Here is a 21,048-nt window from a genome sequence, read left to right as displayed (position 1 = left end):
TAGACCCCGAATCTGTTAAATTTGACCGTCAGGATAGAATATGAATCCAGGAAGCAGAGTGAATGTAACGTTGCTGAAATTACAATGGAGGTGTTGGAACTGGAATAGGAACGTTAAATTCCTTCGATGTAGAGACCCTACAAAATAAGATACAGACAGTAGGAGGATTGATGGGAGAAGGAATAAAACTACGAAATGCTTGGGATAGAGGATTACAAGAAACGCAATTTTCAGGATGGTTATCTGATGTAATGACTTGGAGACAGAATGAAGAGGTAGAAAAAGAACGGGAAAGGGTAATGCAGAATCAAACGGAGTTAAATTCGAATTACACCCATTGTATGATGAAAGAAATAGTGCCGAGGTTTGCACTACTGTGTACATTGAGCACTTTGGACAATGGACCCCATTTCACAGCCAAAGTTAATGAGGAAATGTGCAAACAGTTAAATATCCGGCAGCAGTTCCACTGCGTACACCATCCACAGGCTGCAGGTATAGTGGAACGAGCAAATGGCACACAAAAAAATAAATTGGCCTTGTACTTTGGAAAAATTGGAGGTTCCGTGTTGGGACCGCAGCTATTTACAATATACATCAATGACTTGGATGAAGGGATTAAAAGTACCATTAGCAAATTTGCCGATGATACAAAGCTAGGTGGCAGTGTGAACTGTGAGGAAGATGCTATGAGGTTGCAGGGTGACTTGGACAGGTTGTGTGAGTGGACGGATGCATGGCAGATGCAGTTTAATGTGGATAAGTGTAAAGGTTATCCTCTTTGGTGGTAAGAATAGGAAGGCAGATTATTATTTGAATGGTGTCAAGTTAGGAAAAGGGGACGTACAACATGATCTTAGTGCATCAGTCACTGAAAGGAAGCATACAGGTACAGCAGGCAGTGAAGAAAGCCAATGGAATGTTGGCCTTCATAACAAGAGGAGTTGAGTATAGGAGCAAAGAGGTCCTTCTGCAGTTGTACAGGGCCCTAGTGAGACCACACCTGGAGTACTGTGTGCAGTTTTGGTCTCCAAATTTGAGGAAGGATATTCTTGCTATTGAGGGCATGCAGTGTAGGTTTACTTGGTTAATTCCCGGAATGGCGGGACTGTCGTATGTTGAAAGACTGGAGCGACTAGGTGTGTATACACTGGAATTTAGAAGGATGAGAGGGGATCTTAGCGAAACGTATAAGATTATTAAGGGGTTGGACATGTTAGAGGCAGGAAACATGTTCCCAATGTTGGGGGAGTCCAGAACCAGGGGCCACGGTTTAAGAATAAGGGGTAGACCATTTAGAACAGAGATGAGGAAAAACTTTTTTAGTCAAGAGAGTTGTGAATCTGTGGAATTCTCTGCCTCAGAGGGCAGTGGAGGCCAATTCTCCGAATACATTCAAGAGAGAGCTAGATAGAGCTCTTAAGGATAGCGGAGTCAGGGGGTATGGAGAGAAAGCAGGAACAGGGTACTGGTTGAGAATGATCAGCCATGATCACATTGAATGGCGGTGCTGGCTCGAAGGGCCAAATGGCCTACTCCTGCACCTTTTGTCTATTACACGGGAATTTTGTTTTTGTCTTTCAGTCCAGGTATTTTACAATTCATGTTAAAAGTTGACAAAGCTTTTAATCAGGCATAGCAACTTCATGGTGAACTATTTTATGGATAACACCTTTCCTTACTCCTATTCCGTGCACGCTTTACTATTGACTTATTTACTGCCTAGTATTGAGAGTGATAACCATTTGCTCGGAGGTGAGCTGGTGCTTTAGAACACCAGGTCAGCATGTGACAGAGCTGATGTTGTCACCCAAGGATTATGAATGCCAGTTTTTGCAGGAACAGGAGGTTCTACACACCTCCAGTATTCTGGCTGTTCCACGTGTTCAGGATGTGCATGCAATAATTCAGCATTTCTCATACAGAATACAGAGTTTTATTTGTCATTGAGGTACCCCTTCATACAGGGATATAACAAAGAAGGAAACTTGAGCACAAGACTGCTAGACTAGTGTAGATGGTCTAAAAGAACTGGGACTCTGTACCTTTGGCTTCACATTTCAACATTTGCTTTTTAACTGGATGAATTGAATATTTGAGAATGAATTGAAGATTACAATTGTGATGGAATTGTGGACCCCATTTTGTGCGAGCTTAGTTGATAAATTAACCTTTGAAACCTATTTACTTGGGTCAGTGGGTACATAAGATATTTAAAGGAGGGGGGTATGAGGGGGTATTTTGCTTTTCATTTATTCAATGCCTGAGGACCACATTTAGAAAACCTCTATGCGTATAACCCCTCACTCTACTACAGGATTAACCCCAGCTGAGGTATTATACGGGAAACCACTCCGACCCCTTGGGGGTGCGGAGGGAGAGGGGTGCATCAACCTCCATGAACTGCACGACCTGGATGAGCGTTTAATTGAATATATGAAATTATTAACCCAATCTTTATCAGCCTAGCATTCTCAGGTCCGAGACGCCCAGAAACCATGGGACAACATGAGGCTAAAATGGGGATTGTGGATTATATTGACCCTCGGTAGTCAGATAGAAGGACGAACCTCGGGTCTCCGGCGAACCAATCGTTTCCTCTCTTTATGTCAGACATATGCTTCACAGGTGGAACGGTCTGCCTGTTGGGTGTGCGCCCAGGTTCCAACACATGGTAGAAGCATGATGTCTCTCTACCCGGTCCCCTTCATTCCGAGTGAAGTCAGGTCTGCCCAGTTCTTTTTTAATCCTCTCAAGAGCCCTGGCCCCAATAATTGGTGTAAGGATTATGACAACCAATCAGATGACTGTGGATGTCAATGTTTTAATGGGTGGTCCTTGAGACCCTATCTTAATCAAACACAGGAGAATTGGCCCCGGATACAAGTTAATTCTCCTCATGACTCTCCAGAAACACCAATAAATACAACCTGTTTCTGTAGAATGGGATCTAGACCAAATGAAGTTGGTGTGTCTGTGGGATTCAGCACATGCACCCATATCAGTACTGCAGTTTCCCCAATACCTCTTAATGGGATTTACTTAATATGTGGGAACTGGGCATATGTCTGGTTACCAGGACTTTCGCCACGGTATGATCAGGGATCTTATGAGACCTGGACAGGGTGCTGTTATCTAGCTTTTGTAATCCCACATTTACAAATTATAAATCATCCTCTGCAGCATCCAGAGTGGCGCTCTAAACGAGCTGTATCGGAGTTGAGAGGTTTTTATGGATAATATTCTCGAGATGGGGAACCGCTCGGGCGGGAACTGAAATTAGAAACTTAGCTATTGCCCTGGAACAATTAGCAAATTGTACTGCTGATGGACTGTACGAGACTCAGGAACAAATAGGCCAGTTAACTGAAATGATGGCTCTGCGTCTTGTCACTCTCCAGAATCGTATGGCCCTAGATTTCCTGCTAGCCGAGAAAGGGGGCACCTGTGCTATGATAGGGCAAGAATGTTGTACATTTGTACCAGATGTATCCTCTAATATCACCAATATCGCGGGGCATGTGGTTATAGAAAGAGCGTTTAGCCTTTGAGCCCTCTGAGGGGGTGTTGTGAACTGTTTATGTATGTGCTGTTACGTTTGTGTGCTATTGTATGTTCGTTCTTAGTACCTGAACTGATGTACAGCACTTTTGTCAACGTGGGTTGTTTTTAAATGTGCTATACAAATAAAATTGACTTGACTTGACTAGGAAAATAGGGGCAGATTTAGCCCAAGATCAAATTAATGCTTCAGGGTGGATTGGTTTGGTTTAGGATATTTGTGGGGGCCGATTCTCCATTATGGCAGTATCATTGTGTTAATTGTTGTGATTCTGTTAATCTGTTATTGCATGTATACACCAAACATTTGTCAATCGGCCACTTTAAAAGACTGTGATTATAGCATATTCAAAGAGGAGAATGTAAGGGCTAACATTACGAATGCAGCTATGTAGGTTTTATTGCAGGAGTGTAAAAGCTCCAGCTCGGATTATTCCTGGGGCATCCTGTTGTCAGCATGGAAGCGCAGTCTATGGCTGATCGCATCCTCTGATATCAGCAACCAGCGTTCAAAGCTTTGAAGTGTTAAGAAGAACATCTTGCCATATGGACTGCCCTTTGTTCCCAAGAAAGAAGAGGTCACGTTGGACACGGAGGTCCCGAAAGACACATAAAGATTTATAGGACATTGTAAACTTTCCATATAAGGCAGCGATGCGAAAATACTGGCACATGTATTTAGGGTATAAAAGGTGTGTAAATGTAAGCTTTAGGAGAGAGAGGCTACACTGGCTGCCTGAGCGTTTCTGAACGCTCCGGTATCTAGGGTCTCTCGCACCTGGGTGAGTAGAATAAAGAGGTTAAACGATTTTGGTTGTCTGACTTATTCACAAAATGCTGGAGTAACTCAGCAGGTCAGGCAGCATCTCGGGAGAGAAGGAATGGGTGACGTTTCGGGTCGAGACCCTTCTTCAGACGTCTGAAGAAGGGTCTCGACCCGAAACGTCACCCATTCCTTCTCTCCCGAGATGCTGCCTGACCTGCTGAGTTACTCCAGCATTTTGTGAATAAATCGATTTGTACCAGCATCTGCAGTTATTTTCTTATACTATTGGTTGTCTGACTATTCTGTTAATAGGTCATGAACTACAACAACTCTGCCACTCTTTAACTCTGCCACTCTTTAACTCTGCCATTCTTTAACTATATAAGTCTTTAACTCTATAAGTCTTTAAATGTTTAGCTCTATAACTCCACTCTTTAACTCCACCACTCTATTATAACTCTGCCACCCATTAACTATAGAAGTCTTTAACTCTATAACTCCATCACTTTATAATTCTCTAATTCTGCCAGTCTTTAACTCTGTAAGACTTTATAACTCTTTAACTAAAGATGAACCAATAAAACTTTTGCCCGGCGATTGACAAAGCCCGGCGGGTGGGAGGAGGCGGATCGCCGCCGTCGGGGTTGCGTGCGGATCCGGAGCGACACCAGCAGAGTGGGGGGGGGGGGCGGGATCCGGTCCGGATCCTGACGCAGCGTCAGCAGGCGGTGGGATCCGGTCCGGGCTTTGCGGTCGACCCTCCCTCACGACGGTTAATGGCGACGACGGTTAATGGATTCGCCTACATTCGCTCTTTTCCCCGCTCCCGCAGCCCCCCGCCCGCACTCACCGGTGTCAGCTTCCCCATAGAAGGCGTGGCACTCCCGCAGGATCCGCTCGCTCACCGCCACGGCCCCCCCGCTCGGCGTTCGCCGCGCTGCGAGGCTTAGGCCTGCCCGCCATCTTGTCTTCCCTCACTCCCGGCCACGGGGCGCGCCGGGAAATGTAGTCCTTCAACACTTCCGCCCACAACGTTACCGGGCGGGGACATCAAGGCGGACTACAACTCGCCCGGGGCATGCCGGGCCCTCTGGACATCAACACGCCGACGGACTGACGACCCGGCCCTGGCCGCCACGGCGCGGTGCCCGCCGGGAGTTATAGTCCACAGTCCTGTCCGCCGCCATGGTTGCCAGGCAGACGAACTACAAAGGCGATGGTGCACCAAGAGAGAGAGAGAGAGAACGGACGCCATTCTTGGTATTGGGGAATGCCAAAGGACGGCTTTTCGACAAGGGGAAGGCGATTGGCGACACATAATTGGTCAAGTGTCTAACAAAGCAAATTGACAATAGACAATAAGTGCAGGAGGAAGCCATTCGGCCCTTCGAGCCAGCACCGCCATTCAATGTGATCATGGCTGATCATTCTCAATCAGTACCCCGTTCCTGCCTTCTCCCCATACCCCCTCACTCCGCTATCCTTAAGAGCTCTATCCAGCTCTCTCTTGAATGCATTCAGAGAATTGGCCTCCACTGCCTTCTGAGGCAGTGAATTCCACAGATTCACAACTCTGACTGAAAAAGTTTCTCCTCATCTCTGTTCTAAATGGCCTAACCCTTATTCTTAAACTGTGGCCCCTTGTTCTGGACTCCCCCAACATTGGGACACGTTTCCTGCCTCTAACGTGTCCAACCCCTTAAGAATCTTATATGTTTCGATAAGATCCCCTCTCATCCTTCTAAATTCCAGTGTATACAAGCCTAGTCGCTCCAGTCTTTTAACATATAAAAGTCCCGCCATTCAGGGAATTAACCTAGTAAACCTACGCTGCACGCCCTCAATAGCAAGAATATCCTTCCTCATATTTGGAGACCAAAACTGCACACAGTACTCCAGGTGTGGTCTCACTACGGCCCTGTACAACTGCAGAAGGACCTCTTTGCTCCTATACTCAATTCCTCTTGTTATGAAGGCCAACGTTCCATTGGCTTTCTTGAACGCTCGGCCTTCTTAAAAGAAATTTCCACGCATGTAGTACATCCGTTAAAGAGGACGCCCACAAGTCCCTGGTCAGGCCCTTCCCCACCGAGTCCGCGCCAACCAGCGATCGCCCTGTACACTAGTATAGTTTAGAGACAGAGCGTGGAAACACAACCCCTTCCCCACCGAGTCCACGCCGACCAGAGATCGCCCGTTCACACACTAGTTTAGTTTAGAGATACAGCGTGGAAACACAACCCCTTCCCCACCGAGTCCACGCCGACCAGCGAACCCCGCACACTAACACTATCCCACACACACACACACACTGGGGGACAATTTACAATCTTCACCGAAGCCAATTAACCTACAAACCCGCACGTCTTTGGTGCATGGGGGGAAACCGGAGCACCAGGAGAAAACCCAGGCAGGTAACGGGGAGAACGAGACGGCGCCCGTGGTCGGGATGGAACCCGGGTCTCTGGCGCAGTGAGGCAGCAGCTCTGACGCTGCGCCACCATGCTTCTAAACCTGAGGAGAAACAAGGAACTGCAGATGCTGGTTTACCCAATAAAAAAAGACGCAAAGTTGCTGGAGTAACTCTGGGTCAGGCAGCATCTCTGGAGAACATTGACAGGTACAAAGTGCTGGAGTAACTCAGCGGGTCAGGCAGCATCTCTGGAGACCGTGGACAGGTACACAAAGTGCTGGAGTAACTCAGCGGGTCGGGCAGCATCTCTGGAGAACGTGGACAGGTACACAAAGTGCTGGAGTAACTCAGCGGGTCGGGTAGCATCTCGAGACCGTGGACAGGTACACAAAGTGCTGGAGTAACTCAGCGGGTCGGGCAGCATCTCTGGAGAACGTGGACAGGTACACAAAGTGCTGGAGTAACTCAGCGGGTCGGGCAGCATCTCTGGAGAACGTGGACAGGTACACAAAGTGCTGGAGTAACTCAGCGGGTCAAGCAGCATCTCCGCAGAGAAGGAATGGGCGACATTTTGGGTCAAGACCCTTCAGTTTGAGCTACAGGTAGATGTTGGGGCAGGCTGGGACTCCTTGGAGTTGAGGGATGATGAGGGGTACCTGTCCAAGTGTCTCTTAAACATTGTGATAGTCCCTGCGTCAACTGCCTCCTCCGGCACCTCGTTCCATACTCGTTCCCACCCTCTGTGTGGAAAAATTGCCCCTCAGATTCCTATTAAATCTTTCCCCCCCCTCTCTCACCTTAAACCCATGTCCTCTGGTCCTCGATTCCCCTACTCTGGGCAAGGGACTCGGTGCGTCTACCCGATCTATTCCCCTCGTGATCTTATACACCTCTATAAGATCGCCCCTTCAAAGAAAGGAAGGTGAGAAAGTGGGTGGGGGATAGAGCGAGAGAAAGAGAATAGGGGATAGAGGGGGAGGGAGAAAGGGAGTAGGGGGATTGAGAGAGGGTAGGAGAGAGAGGAAATGGGGATAGAGAGACAGGGAGAAGGTAGGGGGAGGGAATGGGTGATGGAGAGGGAGAGAGAGAGAAGGTAGGGGAGAGAGGGTGTGGGGGTTAGAGAGGGAGGGAGAGGGAGTGGGGGATAGAGAAAGGGAGAGAGAGATGAGGGAAGGGAGAGGGAATAGGGAGAGAGAGAGAGAAGGTAGGGGAGAGCGAGAGAGGGAATGGGGAGAGAGAGGGAGTGGGGATTGAGAGGGAAGGTAAGGAGAGGGGAAGGGAGAGTGAGAGAGAATGGATGATGGAGAGGGGGAGAGGGAAGGCAGGGGAGAGAGGGAGAGAGGGTAGGGGAGAGAGAGAATGGGCGATGGAGAGGGAGAGAGAAGGTAGGGGAGGGAGAGGGAATGGGGATGGAGAGAAGGTAGGAGAGAGGGAATGGACAAGGGAGAGAGGAGAGAGAGAAGGTAGGGGAGAGAGAGATGGAGGGAGAGAGGGAATAGGGGATAGAGCAAAGGTAGGGAGAGAGGGATGGAGGGAGAGGGAGAGTGAGTGACCACTGACCATATAAACAAACACACACACACACACAGGTGGAGAGGTGCAAGGCTGTTGGCGGCGCTAGGCCGAGGCCCAGCTGTTTATTTCGCAGGCGGGCGCTAGGCCGAGGCCCAGCTGTTTATTTCACAGGCGGGCGCTAGGCCGAGCCCCGCCGTTTATTTTTCAGGCGGGGGCCTTGGACTGGAGGTCTTGGCGCTCGTAGGCGGCTCCGGCGTAGGTGTAGCCAAAGTGGACGGAGAGCTTGAAGTAGTCGATGTTGCGGACGAGGGGCAGGAAGGGGACCATGTAGGCCCGGGCCCCGTGGCCCTGCGGCAGCAGCCTGCTGGTCGGGTACATGGACAAGCGCCGCTCGTCCGCTCTCAACCAGTCCTCCACGATCCTAGGAAAAAACACAACAACACACACTGAAGGTATCACAGTGTGCCGGACTAACTCAGCGGGTCAGGCAGCATCTGTGGAGAACATGGATAGGTGACGTTTCACAGAGTGCTGGAGCAACTCAGCGGGTCAGGCAGCATCTGTGGAGCACATGGATAGGTGACGTTTCACTGAGTGCTGAAGTAACTCAGCGGGTCAGGCAGCATCTCTGGAGAACGTTGACAGGTACAAAGTGCTGGAGTAACTCAGCGGGTCAGGCAGCATCTCTGGAGAACGTGGACAGGCACAAAGTGCTGGAGTAACTCGGCGCGGACTCGGTGGGGAAGGGCCTGTTTCCGCGCTGTGTCTCCAAAATAAACTAGTGTACGGGCTGATCGCTGGTCGGTGCAGACGGACTCGGTGGGGAAGGGATTGTGCTTCCCCGCAGTATCTCTAAACTAAACTAATGTGCGAACGGGCGATCGCTGGTCGGCGCGGACGGACTCGGTGGGGAAGGGGTCGTGTTTCCGCGCTGCGTTTCTGAACTAAACCCATCTTTTATCCCCCCAGAGTGTGATCTTACGAGAGTGGTGGATCGAGAGATAGAGAGAGAGGGTGGAGAGACCTACTTGTCGATGAAGGCGTGGTGGAGCAGGAAGACCGGGTCGTTAGACGCCTCTGCTACGTTGGATATCGTGCCGTTTAGATACGCGTGCACCAGGTTGTGCAGGGAGATACTTCTCGTTCCTGGCCGGCTGGGACTCTTGTATCCTGTAAATACAGGAGCAGGGTTGTCTCGGGTCCATCACTGTGTGTGTGTGTGTGTGTGTGTGTGTGTGCGTTCCTGAACTACAGCCAAAACGGTGCACGATGGCACGACAATTTTATAACTATATACTAAAACTCTCGTTTGTTTGTGTGAGTGAGTGTGTGCGTGTGTATGTGTGTGTTTGCATGTGTGTGAAGTCCAGAACAAGGGGTCACAGTTTAAGGATAAGGGGGAAGTCTTTTAGGACCGAGATGAGAACGTTTTTTTTCACACAGAGAGTGGTGAATCTGTGGAATTCTCTGCCACAGAAGGTAGTTGAGGCCAGTTCATAGGCTATATTTAAGAGGGAGTTAGATGTGGCCCTTGTGGCTAAAGGGATCAGGGGGTATGGAGAGAAGGCAGGTACGGGATACTGAGTTGGATGATCAGCCATGATCATATTGAATGGCGGTGCAGGCTCGAAGGGCCGAATGGCCTACTCCTGCACCTATTTTCTATGTTTCTATGTGGCTATACCTGTGTGTGTGTGTGTGTCACTGTGTGTATGTGATACCTGTGTGTGTGTGTGTTAGTGTGTGAACGCTGCACGATAGAGCGACAATTTTATATCTATATACCAAAACTAATTTGTTTGTTGTGTGTGTGTGTGTGTCTATGTCTGTGTGTTTGTATAAAAAAAACTATAGCCAAAACGGCGCACGATAGCGCGACAATTTTATATCATCAATCTATGTACTAAAACTCTCGTGTGTTTGTTTGTTTGTTCCTGAACTACAGCCAAAACGGTGCACGACAACCCGACATTTTATATCTATCTATATACTGCAACTCTCGTTTGTTTGTGGTGTGTGTCTGTGTTTGTGTAAAAATAACTACAGCCAAAACGGTACACGATAGTGCGACAATTGTATATCTATATACTAAAACTCTTGTTTGTTTGTGTGTGTGTGTGTATGTTAGTGTGTGTGTTGTTTGTTTGTTCCTGAACTACGATAGCGCGACAATTTTATATCTATATACTAAAACTCTCGTTTGTTTGTTTGTGTGTGTTTGGGTGTGTGTGTATGTGTGTGAACTACAGCCAAGACGAGGGGAGGAGAGACGAGGGGAGGGGGCGAGAGGGGTGGGGGCGAGAGGGGAGGGGGCGAGAGGGGAGGGGGCGAGAGGGGAGGGGGCGAGAGGGGAGGGGGCGAGAGGGGAGGGGGCGAGAGGGGAGGGGGCGAGAGGGGAGGGGGACGAGGGGAGGGGAGGAGAGGAGGAGTGGGGAGGAAGGGAGTGTGTGATGGGACGGTGCGGAGGGAGGGAGGGAGTGTGTGAGGGGACGGGACGGTGCAGAGGGAGGGAGGGAGGAAGGGAATGTGTGATGGGACGGTGCGGAGGGAGGGAGGGAGTGTGTGAGGGGACGGGACGGTGCAGAGGGAGGGAGGGAGGAAGGGAATGTGTGATGGGATGGTGCGTAGGGAGGGAGGGTGGGAGTGTGTGAAGGGACTATGCAGAGGGAGGCAGGGAGGGACTGTGCGATGGGATGGTGCGGAGGGAGGGTGTGTGTGACGGGACGGTACGGAGGGAGGGAGTGTGTGACGGTGCGGAGGGAGGGAGGGAGGGAGATTCACCATGGCCCACCTTCCACCACGTTTCGGAAGCTGAAGATGGCGTACTGATTAAAGGGAAAGTTGTCGTAATCCTGGAGTTTCATGGCGTCGGAGACGTCTTGCGCTGTGGGGAGTCTCGTGACCCTGTGATCGCCCCCAGGGTTGCGGTTCAGAAACTTGGTCCCAGACAGCGGATCGAGACAAATGGTCTGGAAATAATCCGTGGAGTCCCCATCGTAGGTACACATGGTCTAGGACAGAAAATACCGGGTGAGTAACGCACAGAGAAGTGTAGGAAAATAACTGACGATGCTGGTACAAATCGAAGGTAAACACAAAATGCTGGAGTAACTCAGCGGGTCAGGCAGCATCTCAGGAGAGAAGGAAGGGATGACGTTTCGGATCGAGGCCCTTTCTCGGGGGGGTGTAACAAAGGAAGGATATAGGTGGAGACAGGAAGATAGAGGGAGAAAGGGGAAGGGGGAGAGAGGGATAGAGGAGCTATCTGAAGTTGGAGAAGTCGATGTTCACACCGCTGGGGTGTAAGCTGCCCAAGCGAAATACGAGGTGATGTTCCTCCAATTTGCGCTGGGCCTCACTATGGCACTGGAGGAGGCCCAGGGCAGAAAGGTCAGACTGGGAGTGGGAGGGGGAGTTGAAGTGCTCAGCCACCGGGAGATCAGGGTGGTTCAGGAGGACTGAGGTGGGGGAAACGATCGCCGAGCCTGCGTTTGGTCTCGCCGATGTAGAGAAGTTGGCATCTGGAGCAGGGGATACAGTGGATGAGGTTGGAGGAGGTGCAGGTGAACCTCTACCTCACCTGGAAAGACTTTGGGTCCTTGGATGGAATTGAGGGGGGAGGTAAAGGGACAGGTGTTGCATCTCCTGCGGTTGCAGGGGAAAGTGCCCGGGGAGGGGGTGGTTTGGGTAGGAAGGGACGAGTGGACGAGGGAATTAGGGAGGGAAGGGTCTCTGCGGAACGCAGAAAGGGGAGGAAATGGGAAGATGTGGCCAGTAGTGGGGTCCGGTTGGAGGTGATGGAAATGTTGACGGATGATTTGTCGGATACGTTGGCTGATGGGGTGGAAGGTGAGGACGAGGGGGATTCTGTCCTTGTTACAAATGGGGGGAGGGGGAGCAAGAGCGGAGCTGCGGGATGTAGAAGAGCATGATAGCGCGACAATTTGATAGAAACATAGAAAATATGTGCAGGAGGAGGCCATTTAGTCCTTCGAGACAGCACCGCCTTTCATTGTGATCATGACTGATCATCCACAATCAGTAACCCGTGCCTGCCTTCTCCCCATATTCCCTGATTCCACTAGCCCCTAGAGCTGTATGTAACTCTCTCAAAAAATCCATCCAGTGATTTGGCCTCCACTGCCCTCTGTGGCAGAGAATTCCACAAATTCACAACTCTCTGGGTGGAAAAGTTTCTTCTCACCTCAGTTTAGTTTAGAGGCACAGCGCGGAAACACAACCCCCTTCCCCACCGAGTCCGCGCTGACCAGCAATCATCGCGCACTAACACAATCCCACACACACACACACTGGGAGACCATTTACAATCTTTAACCGAAGCCAATTAACCTACAAACCCACACGCACGCCTTTGGAGTGTGGGAGGAAACCGGAGCGCCCGGAGAAAACCCATGCAGGTCACGGGGAGAGAACGTGCAAACTCCGTACAGACAGCGCCCGTGGTCGGGATGGAATCCGGGTCTCTGGGGAGAGGGATACTGTGTGTTTGTGTGTGTGCGTATATGTATGTATCAGTGCTACCATCTGAGAACATTTGAGAACTGCTTATTTGACAGGACAAAGTGTTCTGTGTATAATTATATGTCACGATAAACTCACCGATTTACACTGCCCAGTTAATTTCGTAGAGCAAAGCTTCGTCAGAACTAAAGGCAAACAAAATCTCTCCCCCCCCCTCCTCTCCTTTCACAGAACACAGATAAATAGGTGCAGGAGGAGGCCATTCGGCCCTTCGAGCCTGTACGCACCGCCATTCATTGTGATCGCGGCTTATCCACAATCAGTAACCTGTGCCTGCCTTCTCCCCATATCCTTTGATTCCACTAGCCTCTAGAGCTTTATCTAACTCTCTTTTAAATCCATCCATTGAATCGGCCTCCACTGCCCTCTGTGGCAGAGAATTAGTCCCACAGATTCACAACTATCTGGGTGGAAAGGTTTCTTCTCACCTCAGTTTTAAATGGCCTCCCCTTTATTCTTAGACTGTGTGGCCCCTGGTTCTGGACTCCCCCAACATTGGGAACATTTTTCCTGCATCTAGCTTGTCCAGTCCTTTTATAATTTTATACGTCTCTATAAGATCCCCTCTCATCCTTCTAAAGTTCAGTGAATACAAGCCCAGTCTTTCCAATCTTTCCTCGTACGACAGTCCCGCCTTCCCGGGGATTAACTTGGTGAACCTATGCTGCACTGCCTCAATAGCAAGGACGTCTTTCCTCAAATTAGGGGACTAAAACTGCACAACACTCCTCTACTCTACTCCAGTCTAATCCCGTGCCCTCTCCTCCCCTCCCCTCTACGCTACTCTCCTCCCCTCTCCTCCCCTCCCATCCCCGCTCCTCCCCTCCCCTCTCCGCTACTCCTCCCCTCCCCGCTCCTCCCCTCCCCTCTCCGCTACTCTCCTCCCCTCCCCGCTCCTCCCCTCCCCTCTCCGCTACTCTCCTCCAATCTCCTCCCCTCCCATCTCCTCCCATCCCCTCTCCTCCCCTCTCCTCTCCTCTCCTCCCATCCCCTCTCCTCCCTTCTCATCTCCCTTCCCTCCCCCTCCCTAGGAGATAGATTTAAACTTTAAAATGTGAATAACTTAAAAAATATAACAATGAAACTTCTTCCGTTAGCACCAAAGGGACGACGGTGAGTAAGGTGGGCCTAAAATTGCCGTGCTATCGTGCACAGTTTTGGCTGTAGTTTAGGAACAAACAAACAAACAAAAGAGAGTTTCAGTATATAGATAGGTATAAAATTGTCGTGCTATCGTGCAACGTTTTGGCTGTCGTTCAGGAACAAACAATCAAACGAGTATTTTATCCACTCCCCACTCCTCTCCTCTCACCCCCTCCCCTCCACTCTTCTCCCCTCCCCTCCCCATCCTCCCCTCCCCTATAGTCTAATCTACTCTCTCCCCTCCCCTCCTCCGCTCCCCTCTCCTGCAGTTCAGGAACAAACAAACAAGAGTTTTATCCCCTCCTCTCCCCTCTACTCTACTCTAGTCTCGTCTACTCTCTCCCCTCCCCTGCAGTTCAGAAACAAACAAACGAGAATTTTATCCCCCTCCCCTCCCCTCTACGCAACGCGAGTCTACTTGATCATGGATAGAAAATTGGTTGACATAGATACAAAATTGGTTGATATGGATAGAAAATTGGTTGACAGACAGAAAGCAAAGAGTGGGGATAAATGGGTCCCTTTCAGAATGGCAGGCAGTAACTAGTGGGGTACCGCAAGGCTCGGAGCTGGGACCGCAGCTATTTACAATATACATCAATGACTTGGATGAAGGGATTAAAAGTACCATTAGCAAATTTGCAGATGCAGAGCTGGGTGGCAGTGTGAACTGTGAGGAAGATGCTATGAGGTTGCAGGGTGACTTGGACAGGTTGTGTGAGTGGGCGGATGCATGGCAGATGCAGTTTAATGTGGATAAGTGTGAGGTTATCCACTGGTGGTAAGAATAAGAAGGCAGATTATTATCTGAATGGTGTCAAGTTAGGAAAAGGGGTTGTGCAACGAGATCTGGTTGTCCTAGTGCATCAGTCACTGAAAGGAAGCATGCAGGTACAGCAGGCAGTGAAGAAAGCCAATGGAATATTTGGCTTCATAACAAGAGAAGTTGAGTATAGGAGCAAAGAGGTCCTTCTGCAGTTGTATAGGGCCCGAGTGAGATTGCACCTGGAGTACTGAATGCAGTTTTGGTCTCCAGATTTGAGGAAGGATATTCTTGCTATTGAGAGCGTGCAGCGTAGGTTTACTAGGTTAATTCCCGGTATGGTGGGACTGTCATATGTTGAAAGACTAGGCTTGTATACACTGGAATTTAGAAGGATGAGAGGGGATCTTATCGAAACGTATAAGATTATTAAGGGGTTGAACACGTTAGAGGCAGGAAACATGTTTCCAATGTTGGGGGAGTCCAGAACCAGGGGCCACAGTTTAAGAATAAGGGGTAGGCCATTTAGAACTGAGATGAGAGTTGTGAATCTGTGGAATTCTCTGCCTCAGAAGGCAGTGGGGGCCAATTCTCTGAATGCATTCAAGAGAGAGCTAGATAGAGCTCTTAAGGGTAGCTGAGTCAGGGAGTATGGGGAGAAGGCAGGAACGGGGTACTGATTGAGAATGATCAGCCATGATCACATTGAATGGCGGTGTTGGCTCGAATGGCCTACTCCTGCACCTATTGTCTATTGTCTACTCTAGTGTGCTCTCCACCCCTCTCCTCCCCTCCCCTCTCCTCACCTCCCAGCGTGCGAAGATGGACGGCGGTCTCAGTAGACCGTCAGGGCCGCTGCGGCCCAGGGCGGCGTCGGTGCAGATGTCGCAGTGCGGCTCGCGCGTCCAGTCCCAGAAGGGCAAGGTGAACCACTCGTCCTTGGTCAGCCAGCGCATCTCCTGCTCGAAGAAGGCGAGGTAGCGGCGGTGCCACACGGTGAAGGCGGCGCCCATGTGGGCGAAGTTGGGCTCGGTCCTCAGCCCCACGGCTTTGGCCGCCATATAGTGGACCCAGGTGGTCACGTCGAACACTGTGGCGTTGCGGAAGGAGTGGGCGGCAGGGTCGGAGGTGTTGCGCGAGGTCAGGACCACGTAGCGTGGGCTGACTGTCCTTTTGGCCAGGTCCAGCTGGGCCAGGAATCGCCGCATCTCCCCCGGCGCCATCTGGTGGAGCCCCTTCCTGACCCTCACCTGCCAGCCCCGGCACTCCGGGCCGCGGTACCCCTCCTGGCAGTCGCCGCAGTCGAAGCCGGCGAACCGCGGCCCGCACGAGCAGACGCTGGTGTAGAAGCGGGTGGGCCAGGTCAGCCGGAAGTCGGACGTGGAGTGACGTGGAACTGGGACGTCCACCACCTCCAGGCAAGAACCTCGGCCGCTGGCCCGGCCGCACGCAGACCCGTCCCCCACCCACACGGGGCAGCACGTCTTGGCCTGCAGGGCGGATGGGGTGGTGCAGACCCGGGGGAACTGGGACCGGGCTGGACGGGCGGCCAAGATGGACAACACGAGAAGCACGAGGAGTCTCTCCATCCGCCTTCTCTCTCCCTCTCTCTCTCCTTCTCCCTCTCCCACTCTCTCTGTGACTCTTGGTGTGTGTCTGTGTCTGTGTCTCTTTCTCTCCCTCTCTAATTCTCTGTGTGTCTCTGTGTCTCTCCCTCTCTCTCTCTGTCTGTGTGTGCGTGTGCCTCTCTCTCTCTGTGTGTCTCTCTCTCTCTGTCTCTCTCTCCCTCCCCCCCCCCCCCCCCTCTCTTTCCCTCTCTCTCTGGTCAACGTGGGTTGTGTTTAAATGTGCTATGCAAATAAAATTAACTTGACCCTTTCTCTCTCCCTCCCCTCTCTCTCCCTCCCCTCTCTCTCTGTCTCCCTCTCCCTCTCCGTCTCTCTCCCCCCCTAAACTGCAGAAACACCTCTGCTCTGTATAACTTTCGCAGCTCGATATATAGAACGCAACACAGCACAGAGGGAGAGAGAGAGAGGGGAGGAGTGTGAGAGAGAGAGGGGAGGAGTGAGAGAGCGGAGGAGAGGGGGAGAGAGGGCGGATGCAGGGAGAGGGGAGGACAGAGAGGAGAGAGAAAGAGTGGAGAGGAGAGGAGAGGGGGAGGAGAGAGAGGGGGGGGGAGAGAGAGAGAGCGGCCAAGTTTTCTGATGTAACTCAAAGGATCATTTCAGCCAAGAAACTGTCCCTTGAACGAGTTTGTTGACCTACGATGAATGCTTGACCGCTCTGGGCCACTGGACAGCAGGTCACAAGGAACAGGGCCATTCGGCCCATCGAGCCACTCCTTACCCCTCTCTTCAAGTCAAGTCAAGTCAAGTCAAATTTATTTGTCACATACACATACTCGATGTGCAGTGAAATGAAAGTGGCAATGCCTGCGGGTTGTGCACAAAAATAATTACAGTTACAGCATATAAATAAAGTTAATAAGTTACTAAACATAGCACAAAAAGTGTCGACAAAAATTTAGTCTCTGGGGTTATCAAAGTTGACAGTCCTGATGGCCTGTGGGAAGAAGCTCCGTCTCATCCTCTCCGTTTTCACAGCGTGACAGCGGAGGCGTTTGCCTGACCGTAGCATCTGGAACAGTCCGTTACTGGGGTGGCAGGGGTCCCTCATGATCTTGCTTGCTCTGGATCTGCACCTCCTGATGTATAGGTCCTGCAGGGGGACGAGTGTAGTTCCCATGGTGCGTTCTGCCGAACGCACTACTCTCTGCAGGGCCATCCTGTCCTGGGCAGAGCTGTTCCCAAACCAGACCGTAATGTTGCCGGACAGGATGCTCTCTACAGCCCCAGAGTAGAAGCAATGAAGGATCCTCAGCGACACTCTGAATTTCCTCAGTTGTCTAAGGTGGTAAAGGCGCTGCTTAGCCTTACCCACCAGTGCGGCAATGTGCGTTGCCCACGTCAGATCCTCTGCGATGCGGACTCCCAAGTATTTGAAACTGCTCACCCTATCCACAATAGACCCATTTATCTCCAGTGGCGTGTACGTCCTTGGATGTTTAGCCCTTCTGAAGTCCACAATCAGCTCCTTTGTTTTAGTGACATTCAAGAGGAGGCTATTGTCCTGACACCAGAGTGCCAGATCAGCCACCTCCTCCCGGTAGGCCTTCTCATCGTTGTTGGAGATCCGGCCCACCACCACAGTGTCATCAGCAAACTTGATGATGGAGTTTGAGCTGAACCTGACCCTACAGTCATGTGTGTACAGGGAGTACAGTAGGGGGCTAAGGACGCAGCCCTGGGGGGATCCTATGTTCAGGGTGAGGGAGCTAGATGTGTGTTCCCCCATCCTGACCACTTGGGGCCTGGCAGTGAGAAAGTCCAGGACCCAGGCACACAGAGGGGTGCTAAGCCCCAGTTCCAGCAGCTTCTCAACCAGTCTGCTGGGGACTATTGTGTTGAATGCTGAACTAAAGTCAATGAACAGCATCCTCACATAGCCCCCCTGGCTGTCCAGGTGAGAGAGAGCAGTGTGTAGAACCTGGGAGACCGCATCATCCGTGGACCTGTTCGGACGGTATGCGAACTGTAGTGGGTCCATGTTGCGAGGAAGGAGGGCGCAGATGTGCTTCTTGACTAGCCTCTCCAAGCATTTCATGACAACCGAGGTGAGGGCCACCGGTCGGTAGTCATTTAAACACGCTGGAGAGGCATTCTTTGGCACCGGTACAATGATGGATCTTTTGAAGCATGCAGGGACCACGGACTTTGCCAAGGAGAGGTTGAATATTGTGGTGAGCACTGGAGCAAGCTGAGTAGCACAAGACTTTAGTACTCGCCCAGATATGCTATCTGGGCCTCCAGCTTTCCTCGTGTTCACACGCGTCAGAGCCCACCTCACCTCATGCTCGGACACCGAGAATGTGTGCACATCCCCGGCGGTGGATCCCCCTCCAGCCTCGCTAGCCAGCGCCCCTTCGGTGCTGTTTTTAGACGGCGAGCTGGTGGTGTTACCCGTCTCAAACCGTGCGTAAAAAGAGTTCAGGTCATCAGCTAAGGAGGAGCCGGCACTTCCGGTTGAGGGGGTGCTGGACCTGTAGCTAGTTATAGTCCGTAGCCCCTGCCAAAGGCGCCTGGTGTCCTGCTGCTCCATCTGTGACTCCATCTTGTCCCGGTACCTCTTTTTTGCATCCTTCACTGCCCTTCGCAGTCGGTAGGACTCTCCCTTGTAGTCGTCCATGTTGCCGGATGCCAGGCCGGAGTTGTAAGCAGCGGTGCGAGCATTCAAGGCCACGCGAATAGACCTGTCCACCCAGGGTTTTTGGTTAGGGAAGATACTGACCCTTACCGTGGGGATGATGGTATCGGCTATTGTGGCAATGAAGTCCGTAACCGCTTCCGCAAACTCATTTACGTCTCTGGAACTTGCTTGGAACATGTTCCAGTCGACTTCGCTCAGTGCATCTTGCAGCATGGCCTCTGAATGATCAGCCCACCGCTTTACGTCCCTCGTCACTGTCGCTTCCCATACTATCCGTTGTTTGTACTCCGGCAGCAGGAAAATGGCAGCGTGGTCAGATTTCCCAAAAGGAGGGAGAGAAACGGCCTTGTAACCTTTCCTGAACGGCGTGTAGCAGTGGTCCAAAGTTCTTTCCCCCCTGGTGACACACGTGATGTGTTGGTAGAAGTTGGGCATGACCTTTTTGAGATTTCCCCTATTGAAGTCTCCAGCCACCAGCACAGCCGCATCAGGGTTCTTGTTTTGGTGTTGACACAACACATCGTGTAGGGTGGACAGTGCCACGTCGGTGTCCGCATGCGGTGGGATATAGACGGCTGTGATGATCACCGAGCTGAACTCCCGGGGTAGGTAGAATGGTCGGCATAGGATAGTTAGATGTTCCAGGTCCGGCGAGATGTCCCCCCTCTCACTCCTCTCTCCCTCCCCCCTCTCTCTCCTCTCTTCGCCCCCGCTCTCCCTCCCCCCTCTGTGTCCCTCCTCTCTCTTCCAACTCTCTCTCCCTTCCCCCTCTCTCCCTCCCCACTCTCTCTCCCTTCCCCCTCTCTCTTCCCTCTCCCTCCTCCCCCTCCCCTCTCATCACCCTCTCTCTCACTCCCCTCTCTCTCCCTCGTCTCTTTTCCAACCCCCTCTCTCCCTCCTCCCTCTCTCCCCCTCCCCCTTTCTCTCCCTCCCCCTCTCTCTCTCCCTTCTCTCTCTCCTCCCCTCTCTCTCTCCTCCCCTCTCTCTCTTCCTCCTCCCTCTCTCTCCCTGCCCCCATTCTCCTGCCTTCTCCCCATAACCCCTGACGACCGCACTAAAAGGTGGCAATTGGCTTTTCTGCTACGTTTTATATTTTAACCCTGGAACTCTATAAGAGTCTAGGAGCAAGGAGGTCCTTCTGCAGTTGTACGGGGCCTTCTGCAGTTGTGAATCTGTGGGATTAATTCTCTGCCACAGAAGGCAATGGAGGCCGATCCACTGAATGGATTCATGAGAGAGTTAGATAGAGCTTTAGGGGCTGGTGGAATCAAGGGATATGGGGAGAAGGCAGGCACAGGTTGCTGATTGTGGACGATCAGCCGCGATCACAATGAATGGCGGTGCTGACTCGAAGGGCCGAATGGCCTCCTCCTGCACCTATTGTCCATGTTTCTTTGACCTAGGATGAGCGTTTGGCGGCACTGGGCCTGCACTTATCAGGTCACAAGGAACAAGGCAATTCGGCCCATCGAGTTCACTCCGCCATTCAATCACGGCTGATCTATCTCTCCCTCCACTCTCCTGCCTTCTCCCCATAACCCCTGACACCCGCAGTAATCAAGAATCTGTCTACCTCTGCCTCCACTGACTTGTGGCCTCCACTGCCGTCTGCGGCAAAGAATCCCACAGATTCACCACCCTCTGGCTAAAGAAATTCCTCCTCGTCTCCTTCCTGAAGGAACGTCCTTTAATTCTTTAATTCTGAGTCTCTGGTCCGAGACTCTCCCACTAGTGCAAACATCCTCTCCACATCCACTATATCCGGGCCGCTCACTGTTCGGTTTAAAGTTTCAATTAGGTCCCCCCCCCCCTCGTTCTTCTCTAAAGGAGCGCAGGTACACATTTCCCTGAAAGTGTGGTGTCCCAGGTAGACAGGGAGTGTCTTATAGAGCAGAGAGGGATCTAGGAGCGCAGGTACACAGTTCCCCTGAAAGTATGGCATCACAGGTAGACAGGGAGGGATCTAGGAGCGCACGTACACAGTTCCCCTGAAAGTGTGGTGTCACAGGTAGACAGGGAGTATCGGAGAGCAGAGAGGGATCTAGGAGCGCAGGTACACAGTTCCCCTGAAAGTATGGC

At 51.4% G+C, this 21,048-nt stretch overlaps 3 protein-coding genes across 3 annotated transcripts in view; 1 reads left to right on the top strand and 2 right to left on the bottom strand.

The window, feature by feature from the left end:
• Positions 1-5,293, bottom strand: part of LOC144602540 (E3 ubiquitin-protein ligase TRIM41-like) — a 49,222-nt gene extending 43,929 nt beyond the window's left edge. The window contains exon 1 of the mRNA XM_078415668.1: positions 5,178-5,293. The gene's annotated coding sequence lies outside the window, so the exon portion shown is untranslated. The remainder of the gene's footprint in view (positions 1-5,177) is intronic.
• The window catches only part of LOC144602868 (pre-mRNA-splicing factor ATP-dependent RNA helicase DHX16-like), a 783,352-nt gene that overhangs the window by 433,898 nt on the left and 328,406 nt on the right, over positions 1-21,048 (top strand). The window lies entirely within an intron of this gene.
• Positions 8,460-16,292, bottom strand: LOC144602539 (tyrosinase-like). Its single transcript, XM_078415666.1, has 4 exons — positions 15,510-16,292; positions 11,047-11,266; positions 9,284-9,425; positions 8,460-8,676 (listed from the first exon to the last, which is right to left on the bottom strand). The coding sequence occupies exons 1-4, from the start codon at positions 16,290-16,292 to the stop codon at positions 8,460-8,462; spliced, it is 1,362 nt and encodes a 453-aa protein (XP_078271792.1).

The sequence above is a fragment of the Rhinoraja longicauda genome, chromosome 19, assembly GCF_053455715.1.
Source record: "Rhinoraja longicauda isolate Sanriku21f chromosome 19, sRhiLon1.1, whole genome shotgun sequence".
NCBI lineage: Eukaryota > Metazoa > Chordata > Chondrichthyes > Rajiformes > Arhynchobatidae > Rhinoraja > Rhinoraja longicauda.
This window is presented reverse-complemented; position numbering and strand designations above follow the sequence as displayed.